Raw genomic sequence first — 18,267 nt, forward strand, 5'->3', positions numbered from 1 at the left:
CTGCTGGGTCTTAATGTAGCGGCTTCAATAAACCCAGTAGAGGAAGTAAAGGTCAGCTGTAGAGTAAGAGGAAATGATCTAACCCACTCTGACTCAAAAGGGTTCACATGTCTCCAGAATGCATTAAGCCGGGTCTAGGTGCAGTGTGAAAACGGTTATGATTCAGAAACAAAGAAACATGGATTCTAATCATGGGTCTGATCAACTTGCATGTCGTCCTAAAGGCTCCGTTCATTTCTGCTTCTGATTATCATGCGATCTTCCTCACTGCTCTTATTCTGACCTTGATTTAAAATGATTCGACTCATTTATCATCCCGATCCTAATCCTGGTTTTGAGTTTAATTTTATTTTAATTTAATTTTTTCCAGGGCGACTATGTCTGGTTGGACTTGAAGACCGGTCGGGAGTTTGAGGTTCCGGTCGGCGCGGTGGTCAAACTCTGTGACTCAGGACAGATCCAGGTGCTGGATGACGAGGGAAACGTGAGCGCTATAAAAGATACAAGTTTACTGTTTCTGTCTGTGGGAGCTTGCAATACTGAAATACTCCCTACTGCAACTGTACTGTACATAGTGCACTATGATAACCCCCCCCCCCCCCCCCCCCCCAGGAGCACTGGATCTCCCCCCAGAATGCCACCAACATCAAGCCGATGCATCCCACCTCCATCCACGGTGTGGAGGACATGATCCGCCTGGGAGACCTCAACGAAGCCGGCATCCTCCGCAACCTGCTCATCAGATACCGAGAAAAGCTCATATATGTGAGTAGTACTGCAGTACCGTTCTAATACTACTGTGGCACGCTGACACTGGTCGAGTACAACCTGCTAATCAGCAACAGAGAGAAACTCACCAGTCCACCATGAACCCATTTCCACCAGGAATTAACATGCCTCATTTGTTATACGATCACATGGCATTCTGCACACATTTACACATTTACACATTTACACCTTTACTCATTTACTCATTTACTCATTTACACATTTACTCATTTACTCATTTACTCATTTACACATTTACACCTTTACACATTCACACCTTTACACATTTACTCATTTACACATTTACACATTTACACCATTACACATTTACACCTTTACACATTTACACCTTTACACATTTACTCATTTACTCATTTACACATTTACACCTTTACACATTTACACCTTTACACATTTACACATTTACACATTTACATATTTACTCATTTACACATTTACACATTTACTCATTTACTCATTTACACATTTACTCATTTACACATTTACACATTTACACATTTAGTCATTTACACCTTTACACCTTTACACATTTACTCATTTACACATTTACACTTTTACACCTTTACACATTTACACCTTTACTCATTTACACCTTTACACCTTTACACCTTTACACATTTACACATTTACACCTTTACTCATTTACACCTTTACACATTTACACATTTACACATTTACACATTTACTCATTTACACATTTACACATTTACACCTTTACACCTTTACACCTTTACACACATTCACACATTACATATTTCCATTGATATTATGCCCAAAGAAGAGGTAAATAAACTGACAGAATGCTCACTAGTGAAGTCATTTGCTGGAGAAGCAGGAGTTGGAAATTAAGATATTAGTTTCCAGACTTTCTCCAACGAAGCTCATCGAATAGGTATGAAAAAAAAACAACCACATGCAATTAAAAAATCATTGAGAATAAAATAGTGCAGAAGTTCAAATATAGGGATAAAGTATAACATATATAGAATATAAGATAACATATGTATCACAAAGTGCATACACTGTAAAGTAAACAGGGATGTAGTAAATGTAGATGTCATGATCACAAAATAAATAAATATAAATAAATAATATAATAATAAATATAAACAATTAAATATTTGTACTTAAATAAATACATATTCTTATACATGATGTAAACAGCCAGTGAAACAGTATGTGTACAAAGGTAAAGTAACAATATAAAGGTAAATGTTGAATGGTTTCTAAAACTAGAACGGTTCCGTAGTCCATCCATCAACACTGCTCCTACGTTATCCTCGTCCCTCTTTCAGGACTACTAGAGCTCTTTAAACCTTCATCCAGGGCTTACACCTTCTTATTATTATCTCACAAATCCAACCTCCTGCTCTCATCTCAATCTCCTGCCTCTTCATCTCTTCCCTCTGTCCCTCCTCCTCCTCCTCCTTCTCTACCGTTTCCTCTGAAGACAAACTGTGGTGGCAGGGTAAGTCCGCTCCCGCATGTCAAGCATGGCTGGAGACAGATCCGACCTCAGCTGAAAACAATGAGCCTAACACAAGAAATAACTTGTGTATTTAATGCACAAATACCTGCACGGCCTCAGAAACAGCAACATGCAGAGTATTTCCTGCCGAACTGCATCTGCAAACTGCACGCATGTTGCACGTTTTCAATGTTTCATGTCAGCGGCGTTCTGTCTCATAAATTCTTAAAGCCGCTTAAAACTTGAAAGTCGATTTATTTGACTTTGCTCTGCACAAATATTGCATCTACATGTCTGTGATCAGTGAGCGCCATCGTCACTCGTGGCTTACATGAGTAAGTACTATGGGCTCTCAGGAAAAAGGAGCCTCGTTTGTGATCGCTGAAGCTGTGGAGGTGTCATGTTTTACGCTGCTGCTTCTCCCAGAGCCCCAGCCTGGATGCTGCATGTTGTTTTTGTTTCCAACATGGCCGCCTGCTCTCTCGTAGCGAACACCGATACGTCCTCATTGTCATCCCTCACCACCTGAGCTACGACACCATGCGTCACCTCATCACCCTTCCTCCAAGTCTCTCCTCTGACCCTGCTGTGAGCAGACAGCACATCTCATGTGTTTGATGCATGTATGATTTATTTCACTTGTTCATTCCAAGAATAAAACCATTTAAAAAACACACATAACTGTGCGTACTACTCCAAGTTGCAAGCCCTCGGAACAGGAAGTACGTCATTATTTGTATTGATTATTTTGTTTATGTATTTACTCACAGGAACAATAGAAATACACATTGTCTCAGGTGTGATGTATTCTGGGGCTGAAGTTAATTTGCAGCCGTTGTCTCCTCGTAGACTTTTAAATTCAGGTGAAAACAAACGAATGAACGACGCAGATTCATCCCTAAAGCAACACAACGGATGGAGTGCATGTGTCTCATTGACGTATATCGACATAGAGTGTGTTACTGCCATTCTGTTTTATTCAAAATGAGTTTGATCAACACTGATCTATGATAATCAAACTGACCTGTTCATCAGCTGCAGGATCAACATTATTCAACCCTAACCCTAACTTAAGGTGTTTGTACTTTACTTGAGTATCTCCACTTTATACTTCTACTCCACTGCATTTAAGAGGTAAATCATGTAGTACACTTTACTCCACCATATTTATCTGACCGTAGTTACTTGGCATATTTTGCTTAACATTTGTCAAACAAAACACAAGATTATCTTCAATCTCCAGTGAAACGAATATCTAAATATATTATATCTAGATATAATATATCTAGATATATTATATCAGGAACTGAGTTTTATTTTCTCATACGTAGTTCAAGTGTATTAGAAATATTTGCAGCCGGTTTAGAACATTACGCTGCACAATAAGGTTGTAAGGACTCAATTATCAACATTATCTATAAAGTTAGACGGTTTTCACAGATTAAATTGTGCAACACTCTATTAAAGTACTTAATATCCACCTCTGCCAAATACAACAAAAATGCAGCTCACACATTAATGCATCAGTGATAATATGTATGTAAGGTTTATGCTAACATCTGGCTAAATAGTTGTTGGAAAGCATCTTTTTTTACGGCCTTTGTAGGTTTAAGGATGTGGATCTTCTACAACGCTGCCGTCCAGCACGTCTTACAGACCGTCGGCCTTCAATCAGCTCATCCTCTTCCTCTCTGTGCAGACGTACACCGGCTCCATCCTGGTGGCCGTCAACCCGTACCAGCTGCTGCCCATCTACACGGCCGACCAGATCCGCCTCTACACCAACAAGAAGATTGGCGAAATGCCGCCCCACATCTTCGCCATCGCTGACAACTGTTACTTCAACATGCAGAGGAACAACCGCGACCAGTGCTGCATCATCAGGTAGGAGGAGTGGATCAACGGCAAATCTCCAATGAGGGATCTGAGTTTCAGCCCGATGTCTGTCGGTCAGAAATAGCCAAGTACCAGAGGATTGACTACGTATTGGTTAAGAAGACATTTCTTTTCCCATCTCTAATATTTCTAATATTTCCTGATTTATGAGGCAAAGTTCTGAAACAGATTTGACTGGTGCAAATAAAAAGTTAGTTTAGTACGTTGTAGAAAACAGGAAAAATCTGTTTGTTAAAATGAAGGCATTGAGAAAAGTGCAGGTACCAAGGATGTGTGTGTGTGTGTGTGTGTGTGTGTGTGTGTGTGTGTGTGTGTGTGTGTGTGTGTGACTTGTTAGTGGTGAGTCTGGGGCGGGGAAGACAGAAAGCACCAAACTCATCCTGCAGTTCCTGGCAGCCATCAGCGGTCAACACTCCTGGATAGAACAGCAGGTCCTGGAGGCCAACCCTATACTAGAAGGTAGAACACACACACACACACACACACACACACACTTAGGTCCACGTAGGTTGAACTTTGAGACTAGATGATACAATGTTGAGGTCACCTAGTGACGTGTGCATACCAGTTATATTTACAGCTTTATGTCCGAGCAGGTGATAGAAATATGTCACCTGTCGATGCCGCTCCCCATGGGGACTAGAGACGGATGCAGACCTCATTTATACTCTGATCCAGAACAGTGTGAATGCCTCAGCTAAAAGAAAAACAACATCACACCAAGCCTCATGCATCTATGTCTCAGTCTCCTCTGAAACTCTTTAGGTTCTCCGTCATGGAACCTTATGAAAGCTCACGAGCGTACACATTAACACCAGGCGGCAACCTCCGGTTCTGAAGAGTGAAGCCGATGCAGAAGAGTCTTAAAGCTGCATTATCTCTAGTGTCCACCAGGGGGCGACTCCTCTTGTTGTATAGAAGTCAAACAGACCATAAAGCAGGGGATGATTTAGGGCGGGGCTTACTGTGATTGACAGGTCGCTACCAGAGCCGTGCATCTCTACGTCACTCCTCCACAGTCTAGATAATATGGTCACTACCGGTCACTGGTTGCAAAACGGCCAAAATCAAAGATCGATATGGTATTAAAATGTATGTCCCTTCATATGAAACCCCATGAAAACACACAAATACACACAGAAGTACACACCTGCAGCTGTTATCCTCGCGTCCATATGACATCATCTTCACTGGTTTGTCTTCCAGCCTTTGGCAACGCGAAAACCATCCGCAACGACAACTCGTCTCGTTTTGGGAAATACATCGACATCCATTTCAACAAGAGAGGAGCCATAGAGGGAGCCAAGATAGAGCAATACCTGCTGGAGAAGTCCAGAGTCTGTCGACAGGTACGGCACACAATGATCACACCTATCCACCTGTCCACCTGCTCACCTGTCCACCTGCTCACCTGTCCACCTGTCCACCTGCTCACCTGTCCACCTGCTCACCTGTCCACCTGTCCACCTGCTCACCTGCTCATCTGTCCACCTCTCCACCTGCTCACCTGTCCACCTGTCCGCCTGCTCACCTGTTCACCTGTTCACCTGCTCACCTGTCCACCTGTCCACCTGCTCACCTGTCCACCTGTTCACCTGCTCACCTGCTCACACCTTAAACTCCTCAGGATTCACTTCTTCCAGCCCAATTTTCTGCTTAAATGTCCCCTTGTGGTTCATTAAATGAGAGGATGCCTCACATGCTAACATTAGCATGCTAAAGTTAAGATGCTAAGGTGAGTGTGCTAACCTTTGCACACTTTGAAACACACCGGATTTTGAGGATTTTTCATTAATCTTTCTGCAGGTTATAAAGTATCAAACAAAGAATTGTTTTTCTAATCAGCAATATCTAGATACAAATACACACAAGTTGTATTATTTACTATATTTTGATTGTTGTATTTCATGTTACTGTCTTTTATGCTCTCTCATTTCTTCCATTTCTTTCTTTACATATCACGTTATAGTGTTTTATACTTTAATGTATTATTATATATGTATATAATCATACTCATACCTCTGATGCCAGGTTTTTTTTCAAAAAATAATGACAGTATTGTACTGTCTCTATTGTATATTTCATCTCATATTTTGTCATTGTCTTATTTTATTTTGACTTCATTCAAGTAGTGATGTGTCTGTGTTTTCCCCTCTCAGCGTGTCTGTGCTGCTGTAATGTGGATGTAATGTTCTCTCTCTGCAGGCCCTCGATGAGAGGAACTACCACGTCTTCTACTGCATGCTGAAGGGCATGACTGCAGAGGAGAAGAGGAAGCTGGGTCTGAGCAAGGCCACCGACTACACCTACCTGACCATGGTGAGCACCGCGTCCCCTCCGTCTTGTGAGCTCTGTCGGTCACGTCGTTAGCAACCGGTTAGCTGCTGCAGCAGTTGAGACTTTGACGTTTCGCAGTGAACGTTCACTTCAACAACAAACAGCTTCACCCTCAACACTGACAAAACAGAGATACTTCCACTGAGAGCAGAACTTAGACAGAACTGTTTTTGGAATACCAGAAAATTGTGAAAACACCAATAAGGTTATGAGTGACATCTTTAAGAATAATCTTAACAGAGAACCTTCGTCTTTGACCAAAAGCTGTAAACTGTAAGTATTTTGTACTGTGAGTTTTTTGAGAGACCGCTGTACATGCAGACATTTGTGGCTTTAACAATGAAAGTGAGGAAAACATTGAAAAGTTGGGGAATATCCCTGAACATTGGAACAGGAATCTAAACAAGTGTGGGGGGGGGGCAAGATGGGAATCACTGTTTGGAAAAAACAAATTTTTAATTTTGTTCCTTTATAAGAGCTTTGAGGGGAAACGTCCTCCTTAAAAACCAATGATGTGATGAGAAGTTGAGACTCTTCTTCCAGCTCTATACGAGCGTGATAACAGAGAAGGGCTCAGGGATGTAAAGCGTGTTATGTTTAGTCCTTTACAGTCAAACAGAAGGAAACAGAACAGCTATAACTGAAATATAAAAGGACAAAATACTCAATACAGTTGGATGATATTTAATATCTGAGTCCCTCGTTCTCTGCAGGGTAAATGTACAGTTTGTGATGGCCGAGACGACTTGAAAGAGTACTCCAACATCCGCTCTGCAATGAAGGTATGTATTAAAACCACACACTGATCACAGTACAGCAAAGAGACGTTAGCTCCAGGTGTAACTTTAGCGTTTTAGTAGCCACTTGAAGTCAAGTAATACTCTTAAAAAGCTTGAACATGATCGCCTGTGTTCTGTTCTGCAGGTGCTGATGTTCACAGACAAAGAGAACTGGGAGATTTCTAAACTGCTGGCTGCTATACTACACATGGGGAACCTCAGATATGAAGGTGAAGTCAAAAGGATTCTCTGTGAAGTTTACAACACAGTGTGAGTCTGTTGCTGCTCTGGTCTGTCTCCCTGTTCAGTCGTCCAGTTTCTTTTGTTGAATACCAGTAGACACTATTCAGGACCAGCTTTATAAGGTTCAGAAAAACGATTTATCTATGTTTTAATCTCCAGGTAATATTGTCCTAAGAGGACACAGTCAGTAGGTAGAATAAGTTCTCTTTGTAGTAAAGATCTAAAAACAATCAGAAAGTATCAGATGTCAATTAGGAAATAAAAGATATGTTGGTAGTGCTGCAACACAGAGGTTTACAAAGCCGTTCCAGTGTTTGTTATTGTAGCATTATTATGGTATGGCAGAATAACATTGAGTGAGCCGCCTGACAAGCTTCGTAGTCTTCAAGCTGTTGACCTTTGACCCTGCAGCTCGAACCTACGACAACCTGGATGCCTGCGAGGTCGTCCGGAGCCCTCACCTCACCACTGCTGCTACGCTGCTGGAGGTGACAGACACACACACACACACACACACACACACACACACACATATCCTTGGATTGTATGTATGATAATGTGTTGTATTGTGCTGTACAGTGTTGTACTACTGTTGTATTGTATGTATGGTAATGTGTTGTATTGTGCTGTACAGTACAGTGTTGTACTAGGGTTGTAATGTTGAAGTGATAATATTAGGTCACTAAATTGTAATAACCTGCAAACCTAAAAATGAAAATTAGCTCTCAAGCTAATTCTGTTACATTTACATTGAGGTGGAAGCTGAAATGTTGATGAATGTGCATCATAAACACATAATACTGTCATACAGAAGCAGATGAAACAGTGTGTGTGTGTGTGTGTGTGTGTGTGTGTGTGTGTGTGTTCAGGTGGATGGTAAGGACCTGATGAACTGTCTGACCAGCCGAACTCTGATCACCAGAGGAGAGACCGTCTCCACCCCTCTCAGCATGGAACAAGCTCTGGACGTACGGGACGCCTTCGTTAAGGTGAATATAAGATCCGTCACAGTTTACAGGAGGTTACAGTAGGCTACAGGAGGTTACCGGAGGCTACAGGAGGCTACAGGAGGCTACAGGAGGTTACCGGAGGCTACAGGAGGCTACAGGAGGTTACCGGAGGCTACAAGAGGTTACAGGAGGCTACAGGAGGCTACAGGAGGTTACAGGAGGCTACAGGAGGTTACAGGAGGTTACAGGAGGCTACAGGAGGTTACAGAAGGATACAGGAGGCTACAGGAGGTTACAGTAGGCTACAGGAGGCTACAGGAGGTTACAGGAGGATACAGGAGGCTACAGGAGGCTACAGGAGGTTACAGGAGGATACAGGAGGCTACAGGAGGCTACAGGAGGTTACAGGAGGCTACAGGAGGATACAGGAGGCTACAGGAGGTTACAGGAGGCTACAGGAGGTTACAGTAGGCTACAGGAGGTTACAGGAGGTTACAGGAGGCTACAGGAGGTTACAGTAGGCTAAAGGAGGTTACAGTAGGTTACAGGAGGCTACAGTAGGCTACAGGAGGCTACAGGAGGTTACAGGAGGATACAGGAGGATACAGGAGGCTACAGGAGGTTACAGGAGGCTACAGGAGGTTACAGTAGGCTACAGGAGGTTACAGGAGGTTACAGGAGGCTACAGGAGGCTACAGGAGGTTACAGGAGGCTACAGGAGGTTACAGGAGGTTACAGGAGGCTACAGGAGGTTACAGTAGGCTACAGGAGGTTACAGTAGGTTACAGGAGGCTACAGTAGGCTACAGGAGGCTACAGGAGGTTACAGGAGGATACAGGAGGTTACAGGAGGCTACAGGAGGTTACAGTAGGCTACAGGAGGTTACAGGAGGTTACAGGAGGTTACAGGAGGCTACAGGAGGTTACAGGAGGCTACAGGAGGTTACAGGAGGTTACAGGAGGTTACAGGAGGCTACAGGAGGTTACAGTAGGCTACAGGAGGCTACAGGAGGTTACAGGAGGTTACAGTAGGTTACAGGAGGCTACAGGAGGTTACAGGAGGTTACAGGAGGTTACAGGAGGTTACAGGAGGTTACAGGAGGCTACAGGAGGTTACAGGAGGTTACAGGAGGCTACAGGAGGATACAGGAGGCTACAGGAGGTTACAGGAGGTTACAGGAGGCTACAGGAGGATACAGGAGGCTACAGGAGGTTACAGGAGGTTACAGGAGGCTACAGGAGGTTACAGTAGGCTACAGGAGGTTACAGTAGGTTACAGGAGGCTACAGTAGGCTACAGGAGGCTACAGGAGGTTACAGGAGGATACAGGAGGATACAGGAGGCTACAGGAGGTTACAGGAGGCTACAGGAGGTTACAGTAGGCTACAGGAGGTTACAGGAGGTTACAGGAGGTTACAGGAGGCTACAGGAGGTTACAGGAGGCTACAGGAGGTTACAGGAGGTTACAGGAGGCTACAGGAGGTTACAGTAGGCTACAGGAGGCTACAGGAGGTTACAGGAGGTTACAGTAGGTTACAGGAGGCTACAGGAGGTTACAGGAGGTTACAGGAGGTTACAGGAGGCTACAGGACGTTACAGTAGGCTACAGGAGGTTACAGGAGGTTACAGGTGCACTGTGGACTTTTCTACCGCGTTGAATCTATTTCCTTCAGCATAAAACATTTTTGAAAGCAAATAGCTTAAGTATTTTAAGTCCTGCTATTTTTGATACCCATGTTTACAAGCTAGACTTCTTCTTCCTGCCTTTCTGAGCTCATCATCACCACCTGTAGATCACTGTAGGGATGTGCATTTTAAGACCAAAAAAATACCCCAAATACTTCATAGTGCTACTTGAGGTTCAAACCTCTGCAGGTCTTTAAAGTATCACGGTGACTTGACGTGTGTGTGTGTGTGTGTGTGTGTGTGTGTGTGTGTGTGTGTGTGTGTGTGTGTGTGTGTGTGTGTGTGTGTGTGTGTGTGTGTGTGTGTGCGTGCGTGCGTGCGTGCGTGTGTGTGCGCGCGCAGGGAATTTACGGCCGCTTGTTTGTGTGGATCGTGGAGAAGATCAACGCGGCCATTTACAAGCCGATGTCCTCACAGCCCAAAGCTCTCAGACGCTCCATCGGACTGCTGGACATCTTCGGCTTTGAGAACTTCACTGTGAACAGGTACAGCACGCCCCCAAAGACCAGCATGCAGACCGGACAGCATGCAGACCTGATGACTGTTACAGTAACATGACCAGCTGATCTAATGAGCATCAGAAGGCTTTCCTTTCATTCTCTTCTCATTTGTTTCTCGTATCATCTTGGTCCGGTTAGTTTTCCTCTCTCTTGTTTGTTGATCAGTGTTTGACTCTTTGGTATTTGTCTAGTTCACTATTAATTTCTATGAAGTCTTCAACATTAGGTAAATGATTATGAAATGAATGATCGCATGAATAAATTGTCAAGTTCAACTTCCTCTTTATTCCTGACTTGAAGAGCCATCGAGTGTGAAGTCATGTTCTCTCATCCCGCAGCTTTGAGCAGCTGTGCATCAATTTCGCCAACGAGAACCTGCAGCAGTTCTTCGTCCGGCACGTCTTCAAGCTGGAGCAGGAGGAGTACAACCTGGAGAACATCAACTGGCAGCACATCGAGTTCACCGACAACCAGGACGCCCTGGACATGATCGCCATCAAACCCATGAACATCATCTCGCTCATCGACGAGGAGAGCCGCTTCCCCAAGGTACGCGTGCTCGGTGGTTGGACGGCGGGACGCAGATGAGCGACCGGCCGAGTTCCCCGCCGCTCTCTCCTTCCTTTATGGAGACTGCAGAAACGTGAGCTGCTGAGTGTAAATCCGCGGTATCGTCCTCGCCGTAATAACACTACTTTAGGAGCAAGGGAGGTCAGACAGCAGCTGGTCGAGCTGCGGCTGATGTTACAGCAGATCACGAGCGTGTGTGAGAACTACGGTGGTCTTGAGGTCACTCAAAAACACAAAGGGCATCTCTCTAGAGCCAGCGTTCGGTTTGTCCCTTCTGGGCTATTGTAGAAACATGGCGGAGGACTCTGTGAAGTAGACCTGCTCCCTATGTAGATATGAAGGACTCATAGTTTCAGGTGACACGCTTCAGAAAACGTAGTTTTGAATATTATATTTCAATCTGCCAATAGATCCCCTGAAATGCCACACACTGGCCCTTTAAGTAAATACAAAGTACAAAGGTATTAGCACCAAAATCCTTCATCAGGGGCTTTGAATATGAAGATGTGTCTTTTTGTTTCTGTGTGTGTGTGTTCTGCAGGGCACGGACACCACCATGCTGAACAAGCTGAACCACCAGCACAAGCTCAATACATACTACATCCCTCCAAAGAACAACCACGAGACCCAGTTTGGCATCCAGCACTTTGCTGGAGTGGTTTACTATGAAACAAGAGGTCAGAGTCCCTCCACACACCAGAGGAGATGATGAAGTGTTCCTGTTACTGTGGGAACATATATGATGTTTAATGATGTGTTTCCTTCTGTTCCATCTCTCTTATTTATGTATTATTATGTATTTTTGCACACGTGTTTTTGTTTCATATTTGCTGAGATAGCTGATGATGCAAAACACATGTTATTGATGATTACATGCGTCTGTGCTTGTTTATTATGTGCACGCTCTGACACAGTGTGTGTGTGTGTGTGTGTGTGTGTGAGTGTGTGTGTGTGTGTGTGTGTGTGTGTGTGTGTGTGTGTGTGTGTTTGTGTCCTGCAGGCTTCCTGGAGAAGAACAGAGACACTTTATACGGTGACATCATCCAGCTGGTTCACTCCTCCAAGAACAAGTTCATCAAACAGATCTTCCAGGCTGATGTCGCTATGGTAACGGCTGCACACACACACACACACACACACACACACACACACACACACACACACACACTATGAGGGGGAGAGAGGGAAGCAGAGGACAAGATGTTGTGTTAAGCTGAACTTTTACAAACATTTTTAACGTTTACATAGTCACTGAATTTGTAGCAGACTTCTAACAGTCTTCGTGATGTGACTTGTGGGGGGGGGGTCATCTGTGGGGAGGTGCCCCTCTTTAACACACAACTCTACAAATGTCTAGGCGGGAAGGAGGCAAAGCTCCATGCACTGAGATGAGCAGCAGACTGCTGAGCCTGTAGACGTGATGTCATCTCGAGCGCTGACAGTGAAAGTGCTCTTCTGGTCGTGTTGTTTGATCTACGCTTCACTAAGATATATTCAAACATATTGTTGATATGATCTTTTGGTGAAGTTGCATTAATCACTACCAGAGGGAGACATTTTGTCTTCACTGGGAATACGAATCATTTATCAGAATGTATAGATCAGCTTCAAGAGTTGAGCTGAACAGATGCTAGCTTCATTCATCATGTTCTTTATTTACACGTCTCTTTATTGTGTTGAACATCAGATCAGACTTCAGTAATCAGTGTTTCCTCTATATTCATTCTGCATACTGTTTGTAGAACATTAGTGGTAGCTGCAGGGACGTGCGGTCAGGGGAGGCAGAGCCTCTTCTTCACTTCTCTTCTTCTTCTTATATTTTGCTTTGACCGCAAAAATGTAAGATTCTATATCTAAGCTTAAAAATGTCTCAAAAAACAAATCAACAGCAGTTCAACATCGGACAGGTAAAGTAACCTTTTATGTGTTTGTTGTTCTCTGTATACATCCGGGGTTGTTACACACATTATTGCAGAATCTCACAATTCTGAAACACTTCCGGTGGGGGGGGGGGGCAGATCGGTGGGGCAGATCGTGGCGCACACGCTCCCGGTGGAATCAGATATGTACCTTACCTATGTGTGTGTAAAGAATGCTGATATGGAATATGAAAAACAACCAGTAGTCAATGGTCAAGCTGTCAGTGTAATGGTGATGTAAGCGTCTCTATTGGGTTCATATGTTTGTAAATCTGACTCATGTAGAGTCAGAGCTCAGCAGACACCAACCTCACCACACATCACTGGGTAACAGCTTGGGATTGTTTCTGACTCGTGTGATCCCAACACCTCCAACATCTCCGGAATGTTGTAAAGATATATTGAAGTAAGATAGATGTGATACTTGTTTTATCCAAAGAAACTTCAGCTTCGATTCATATTTTTTGCCGTTAAGTCTTTTAAGAAACTGTCCCACACAATGGTCCCTCCCTCTTGATGAACACAACAGGAGGAAACACTGAGTTACAGTCAGTGAAGTAGATTACTCTGTTGTTCTGTCATTGAGCCATCGAGAGGCAATCAAACGCTCCTGATCTTTATAATAAGGCCTGAGGATCTGAGGATCTGAGGATCTGAGGCCTGCTCCTCAAAAATACTTTTTATTAATCAACTATTTTATCTACAAAATGCCTTTCTTCTTCTTATTATTATTAATATTATGTCAAATTACTTTATTGTTATGGTTATTTTATTCCATTATATTTAATTGATTTGCCTCATTTGAGTTTTGAGTTTTAAAATGTTTTGATCCTTTTCGACCACTATAAAGGTAACTTATACTATAAAGGTAACTTATATTATAAAGGTAACTTATACTATAAAGGTAACTTATACTATAAAGGTAACTTATATTATAAAGGTAACTTATACTATAAAGGTAACTTATACATTGTTATCAAATGCTGAACTAAACAATACTCAGATAAATATTAATATTACTTTTATTAGTTTCTGGTGATTTCTCATTGCAACAGTTGGTCCACTTTGATTTATTTTGACTGCAGTGTAACTTTGTTGTGTCTACATGACATGTTGTCATGTAGTTTCCCACTGTGACCACTAGAGGGCAGTGAACACCATGTTTCTAAACGCACTCATATCATTATGAGCACAACAACAGTCAAAACATACAGACACCACACCATACAACATTTCACTTCACGGTCAATACTTCTAAAACTCTAACTACATTCTGCTGAAACATACTTTTACACAAGTATGGTTTTGAATATAGTGAGTATTATCACATTATGGTAGTAGTACTTTTACTGAAGTAAAATATCTGAATACTTCTTCCATCTCTGGCTGCAACTAACAATTATTTCCATTTTTGATTAATCTGTTCATTATTGTATGGATTAATCAATCGTTTGTCCATAAACTGCTTGTTTTATTTGATAACATTTGAACCAGCACATGTTTCTAATTTCTACTTTAAAATAAATAGAATAGAAAACATAGAATCTTCTCACGACTGACTAACCGACTTGTAATTGACAAAGTTGTTCTGGCTTCACTTTTAATTTAACTCTGAACCTGCACCGTCAGCCTCACACAGACCTTCATATTTAGAGACGGAAAGAGGAAAACGGTGAGTGTCAGAGCTCAGGAAGAGAGAGAGGAGTCCTCATTGTTTCTGACCATGGCACTCTCTGTGCTGCCTCACTGTGTGTGTGTGTGTGTGTGTGTGTGTGTGTGTGTGTGTGTGTGTGTGTGTGTGTGTTTAGGGGGCAGAGACCAGGAAGCGTTCGCCCACTCTGAGCAGTCAGTTTAAGAGATCTCTGGAGCTGCTGATGAGGACTCTGAGCGTTTGTCAGCCTTTCTTCGTTCGCTGCATCAAACCCAACGAGTACAAGAAGCCCATGGTGAGTGTGCGCACTCTGTGTAGAAGTAGAACACCATAGAACAGGTTTACTCTGTGTGGAAGTAGAACACCATAGAATATAGAACAGGTTTACTCTGTGTGGAAGTAGAACACCATAGAATATAGAACAGGTTTACTCTGTGTAGAAGTAGAACACCATAGAATATAGAACAGGTTTACTCTGTGTGGAAGTAGAACACCACAGAACAGGTTTACTCTGTGTGGAAGTAGAACACCACAGAACAGGTTTACTCTGTGTGGAAGTAGAACACCATAGAACAGGTTTACTCTGTGTAGAAGTAGAACACCATAGAATATAGAACAGGTTTACTCTGTGTGGAAGTAGAACACCATAGAACAGGTTTACTCTGTGTGGAAGTAGAACACCATAGAACAGGTTTACTCTGTGTGAAAGTAGAACACCATAGAATATAGAACAGGTTTACTCTGTGTAGAAGTAGAACACCATAGAATATAGAACAGGTTTACTCTGTGTGGAAGTAGAACACCACAGAACAGGTTTACTCTGTGTGAAAGTAGAACACCATAGAATATAGAACAGGTTTACTCTGTGTAGAAGTAGAACACCATAGAATATAGAACAGGTTTACTCTGTGTGGAAGTAGAACACCATAGAACAGGTTTACTCTGTGTAGAAGTAGAACACCATAGAATATAGAACAGGTTTACTCTGTGTGGAAGTAGAACACCATAGAACAGGTTTACTCTGTGTAGAAGTAGAACACCATAGAACAGGTTTACTCTGTGTAGAAGTAGAACACCATAGAATATAGAACAGGTTTACTCTGTGTGGAAGTAGAACACCATAGAACAGGTTTACTCTGTGTGAAAGTAGAACACCATAGAACAGGTTTACTCTGTGTAGAAGTAGAACACCATAGAACAGGTTTACTCTGTGTGGAAGTAGAACACCATAGAACAGGTTTACTCTGTGTGGAAGTAGAACACCATAGAACAGGTTTACTCTGTGTGAAAGTAGAACACCATAGAACAGGTTTACTCTGTGTGAAAGTAGAACACCATAGAACAGGTTTACTCTGTGTAGAAGTAGAACACCATAGAACAGGTTTACTCTGTGTGGAAGTAGAACACCATAGAATATAGAACAGGTTTACTGTTTACTGGTTTACTGAACGGATTATAGTTGACAAGCAGTGCTATAGAAATAGAAGCTCTCGGTCGACTGGCTCTGCAGCAGCTGGAAAGAAACACATTTCTCAGCCAGTTCACTAACTGTGTTAAAAATGAATTGTGGGGTAGACAAAATAATGTAAACACATTAAGTCTAATAATATCTCAATTCATATTGCAAAGGCAAACAGTCGTAAATTGAAGCAAATTAATATTTACAGTATTTAAGATTTACATTTTGTAAGTGTTGAAATGATTTCCTCCTCACGTTGTTCTTCTTCCTGTTATTTGGTCCTAACCTGTGGATAGATGGTTGATCTGTTTCACGCACTAACACTTCATTTATAAGTTCTTTTGTGACTGAGGAGGTCATCAGTGTTTGTAAGTTTTCATATCAATAATATGAGGTTTCAGAATGAAATGAATCCATACAAAGTTGAACATGCTTTTATTTTGACCATTGGAATAAACATTATTCAGTTTTCAATATATATTTCTAATTATAAACCTTTCAGACTTTTTACTTTGATAAATGAAGTCAACAGTGTTTTCTCACCAATAACCTCTGTGAGCATTGTTCATGACTGAATATTCAAACAGCTGATCATGTTCATCAAAACAAGTCAAGAGTCAATTAGTGCCGAGATGAATGAAAATAAAACATAGTAGTGAATTAAGAATAAAGTGGTTGAGAATTACAGCATTTCTAAAGGAAACTGATCGCCTGTATATCAATGACTCACTCTGTTGGTCACGCCTCCACAGTCAACGGAGAATCTAGAAAACCTTCGTTGACAAACTGTCACACCTCATTCAGCATAAGAACAATAGTGCATCATTTATTTAATGTGTATGAAATATGGAGCATAAACCAAAGACACACACCACAGCATTTATAGGCTGAGCTCACTTTCAGTGCCCGTCCCTGATGGGCCTTTTCAGATACATAAAGCTGAACCACAGATACACAAGAGACAACACAAAACATCCACGCATCCCGCCGTATGCATTTCCGCTAAAAAGTGGAGGCGTGGAATGAACACTAACTATTCAAGAACTCAACGTAACACTGGATGAGAAAGTAATACACAAATGATCCTTTTATAGTTCCAGTAATGGAGAGAGCAATGTACAGCAACAAGGATTTAGATCAAAGCCCTCACATGTGAGAGGACCACTAAAAACACCTCCCGTGTTACTGCAAGTTGCAGATTGACGGATGGACGTCGTGATATTATTGCTTACGTAAGCACTCTTCATATTTTGTTTAACAGGAAGCAAAGATGATTTTGAAATAAAAATACAAAGAAATAGATTTTTTGTAATTCTTTAAATGAATCGTTAAATAGGTGCCCTTTCATCTGTAGTTCTTCAGCTCTAACAAAGACCTTTGACCTCCATCAGGCTGTCTTCTTTCTGAACACCTGAGGTGTCACCTGATGTTGATGTGAGCTCAGTGAACTCACCCTTCCTGTCACAGTGTTTGTGTCTGTAGTTGTTTGACAGGGAGCTGTGTGTGCGTCAGCTGAGGTACTCGGGCATGATGGAGACCATCCGCATCCGCCGCGCAGGATACCCCATCCGCTACACCTTCGTGGAGTTCGTCGACCGCTACCGGGTGCTCATGCCGGGAGTCAAACCGGCGTACAAACAGGTAGAGTGTGACTACAGCTGTGTGTGTGTCTGTGTGTGTGTGTGTGTGTGTGTGTGTGTGTGTGTGTGTGTGTGTGTGTGTGTGTTATTATGATACAGAGTTGTCTGACGCCTGGAACAGATCAGATCAGATGACACCACTTGTGTGACACTGTGTTTGGTCACCATGCAGTTTTTTTCCCACAATCCCAACAGCAGTCTGTTTTCTTTGGACTCAGACATGTTTCCTGCCTCACTTTGCTGCTTTGGAGGTTCTGTGTGTGTGTGTGTGTGTATGTGTTTGAGGATGTGTGTGTGTGTGTGTGTGTGTGTGTGTGTGTGTGTGTGTGTGTGTATGTGTTTGAGGATGTGTGTGTGTGTGTGTGTGTGTGTGTGTGTGTG

At 42.5% G+C, this 18,267-nt stretch overlaps 1 protein-coding gene across 1 annotated transcript in view; it reads left to right on the forward strand.

The window, feature by feature from the left end:
- Nucleotides 1–18,267, forward strand: part of myo7aa (myosin VIIAa) — an 80,073-nt gene that overhangs the window by 17,440 nt on the left and 44,366 nt on the right. Inside the window, exons 4-20 of the mRNA XM_068711562.1 lie at nucleotides 371–484; nucleotides 613–765; nucleotides 2,240–2,257; nucleotides 3,957–4,141; nucleotides 4,491–4,612; nucleotides 5,360–5,502; nucleotides 6,359–6,472; nucleotides 7,204–7,272; nucleotides 7,415–7,499; nucleotides 7,924–8,000; nucleotides 8,382–8,501; nucleotides 10,490–10,632; nucleotides 10,986–11,196; nucleotides 11,759–11,894; nucleotides 12,218–12,324; nucleotides 14,945–15,082; nucleotides 17,729–17,887. Of these exons, the coding sequence (XP_068567663.1) occupies nucleotides 371–484; nucleotides 613–765; nucleotides 2,240–2,257; nucleotides 3,957–4,141; nucleotides 4,491–4,612; nucleotides 5,360–5,502; nucleotides 6,359–6,472; nucleotides 7,204–7,272; nucleotides 7,415–7,499; nucleotides 7,924–8,000; nucleotides 8,382–8,501; nucleotides 10,490–10,632; nucleotides 10,986–11,196; nucleotides 11,759–11,894; nucleotides 12,218–12,324; nucleotides 14,945–15,082; nucleotides 17,729–17,887 (2,094 nt within the window). The remainder of the gene's footprint in view (nucleotides 1–370; nucleotides 485–612; nucleotides 766–2,239; nucleotides 2,258–3,956; nucleotides 4,142–4,490; nucleotides 4,613–5,359; nucleotides 5,503–6,358; nucleotides 6,473–7,203; nucleotides 7,273–7,414; nucleotides 7,500–7,923; nucleotides 8,001–8,381; nucleotides 8,502–10,489; nucleotides 10,633–10,985; nucleotides 11,197–11,758; nucleotides 11,895–12,217; nucleotides 12,325–14,944; nucleotides 15,083–17,728; nucleotides 17,888–18,267) is intronic.

The sequence above is a fragment of the Cebidichthys violaceus genome, unplaced genomic scaffold, assembly GCF_023349555.1.
Source record: "Cebidichthys violaceus isolate CVI_PGR_0920_01 unplaced genomic scaffold, fCebVio1.0.p SCAF_161, whole genome shotgun sequence".
Taxonomy (NCBI): Eukaryota; Metazoa; Chordata; class Actinopteri; order Perciformes; family Stichaeidae; genus Cebidichthys; species Cebidichthys violaceus.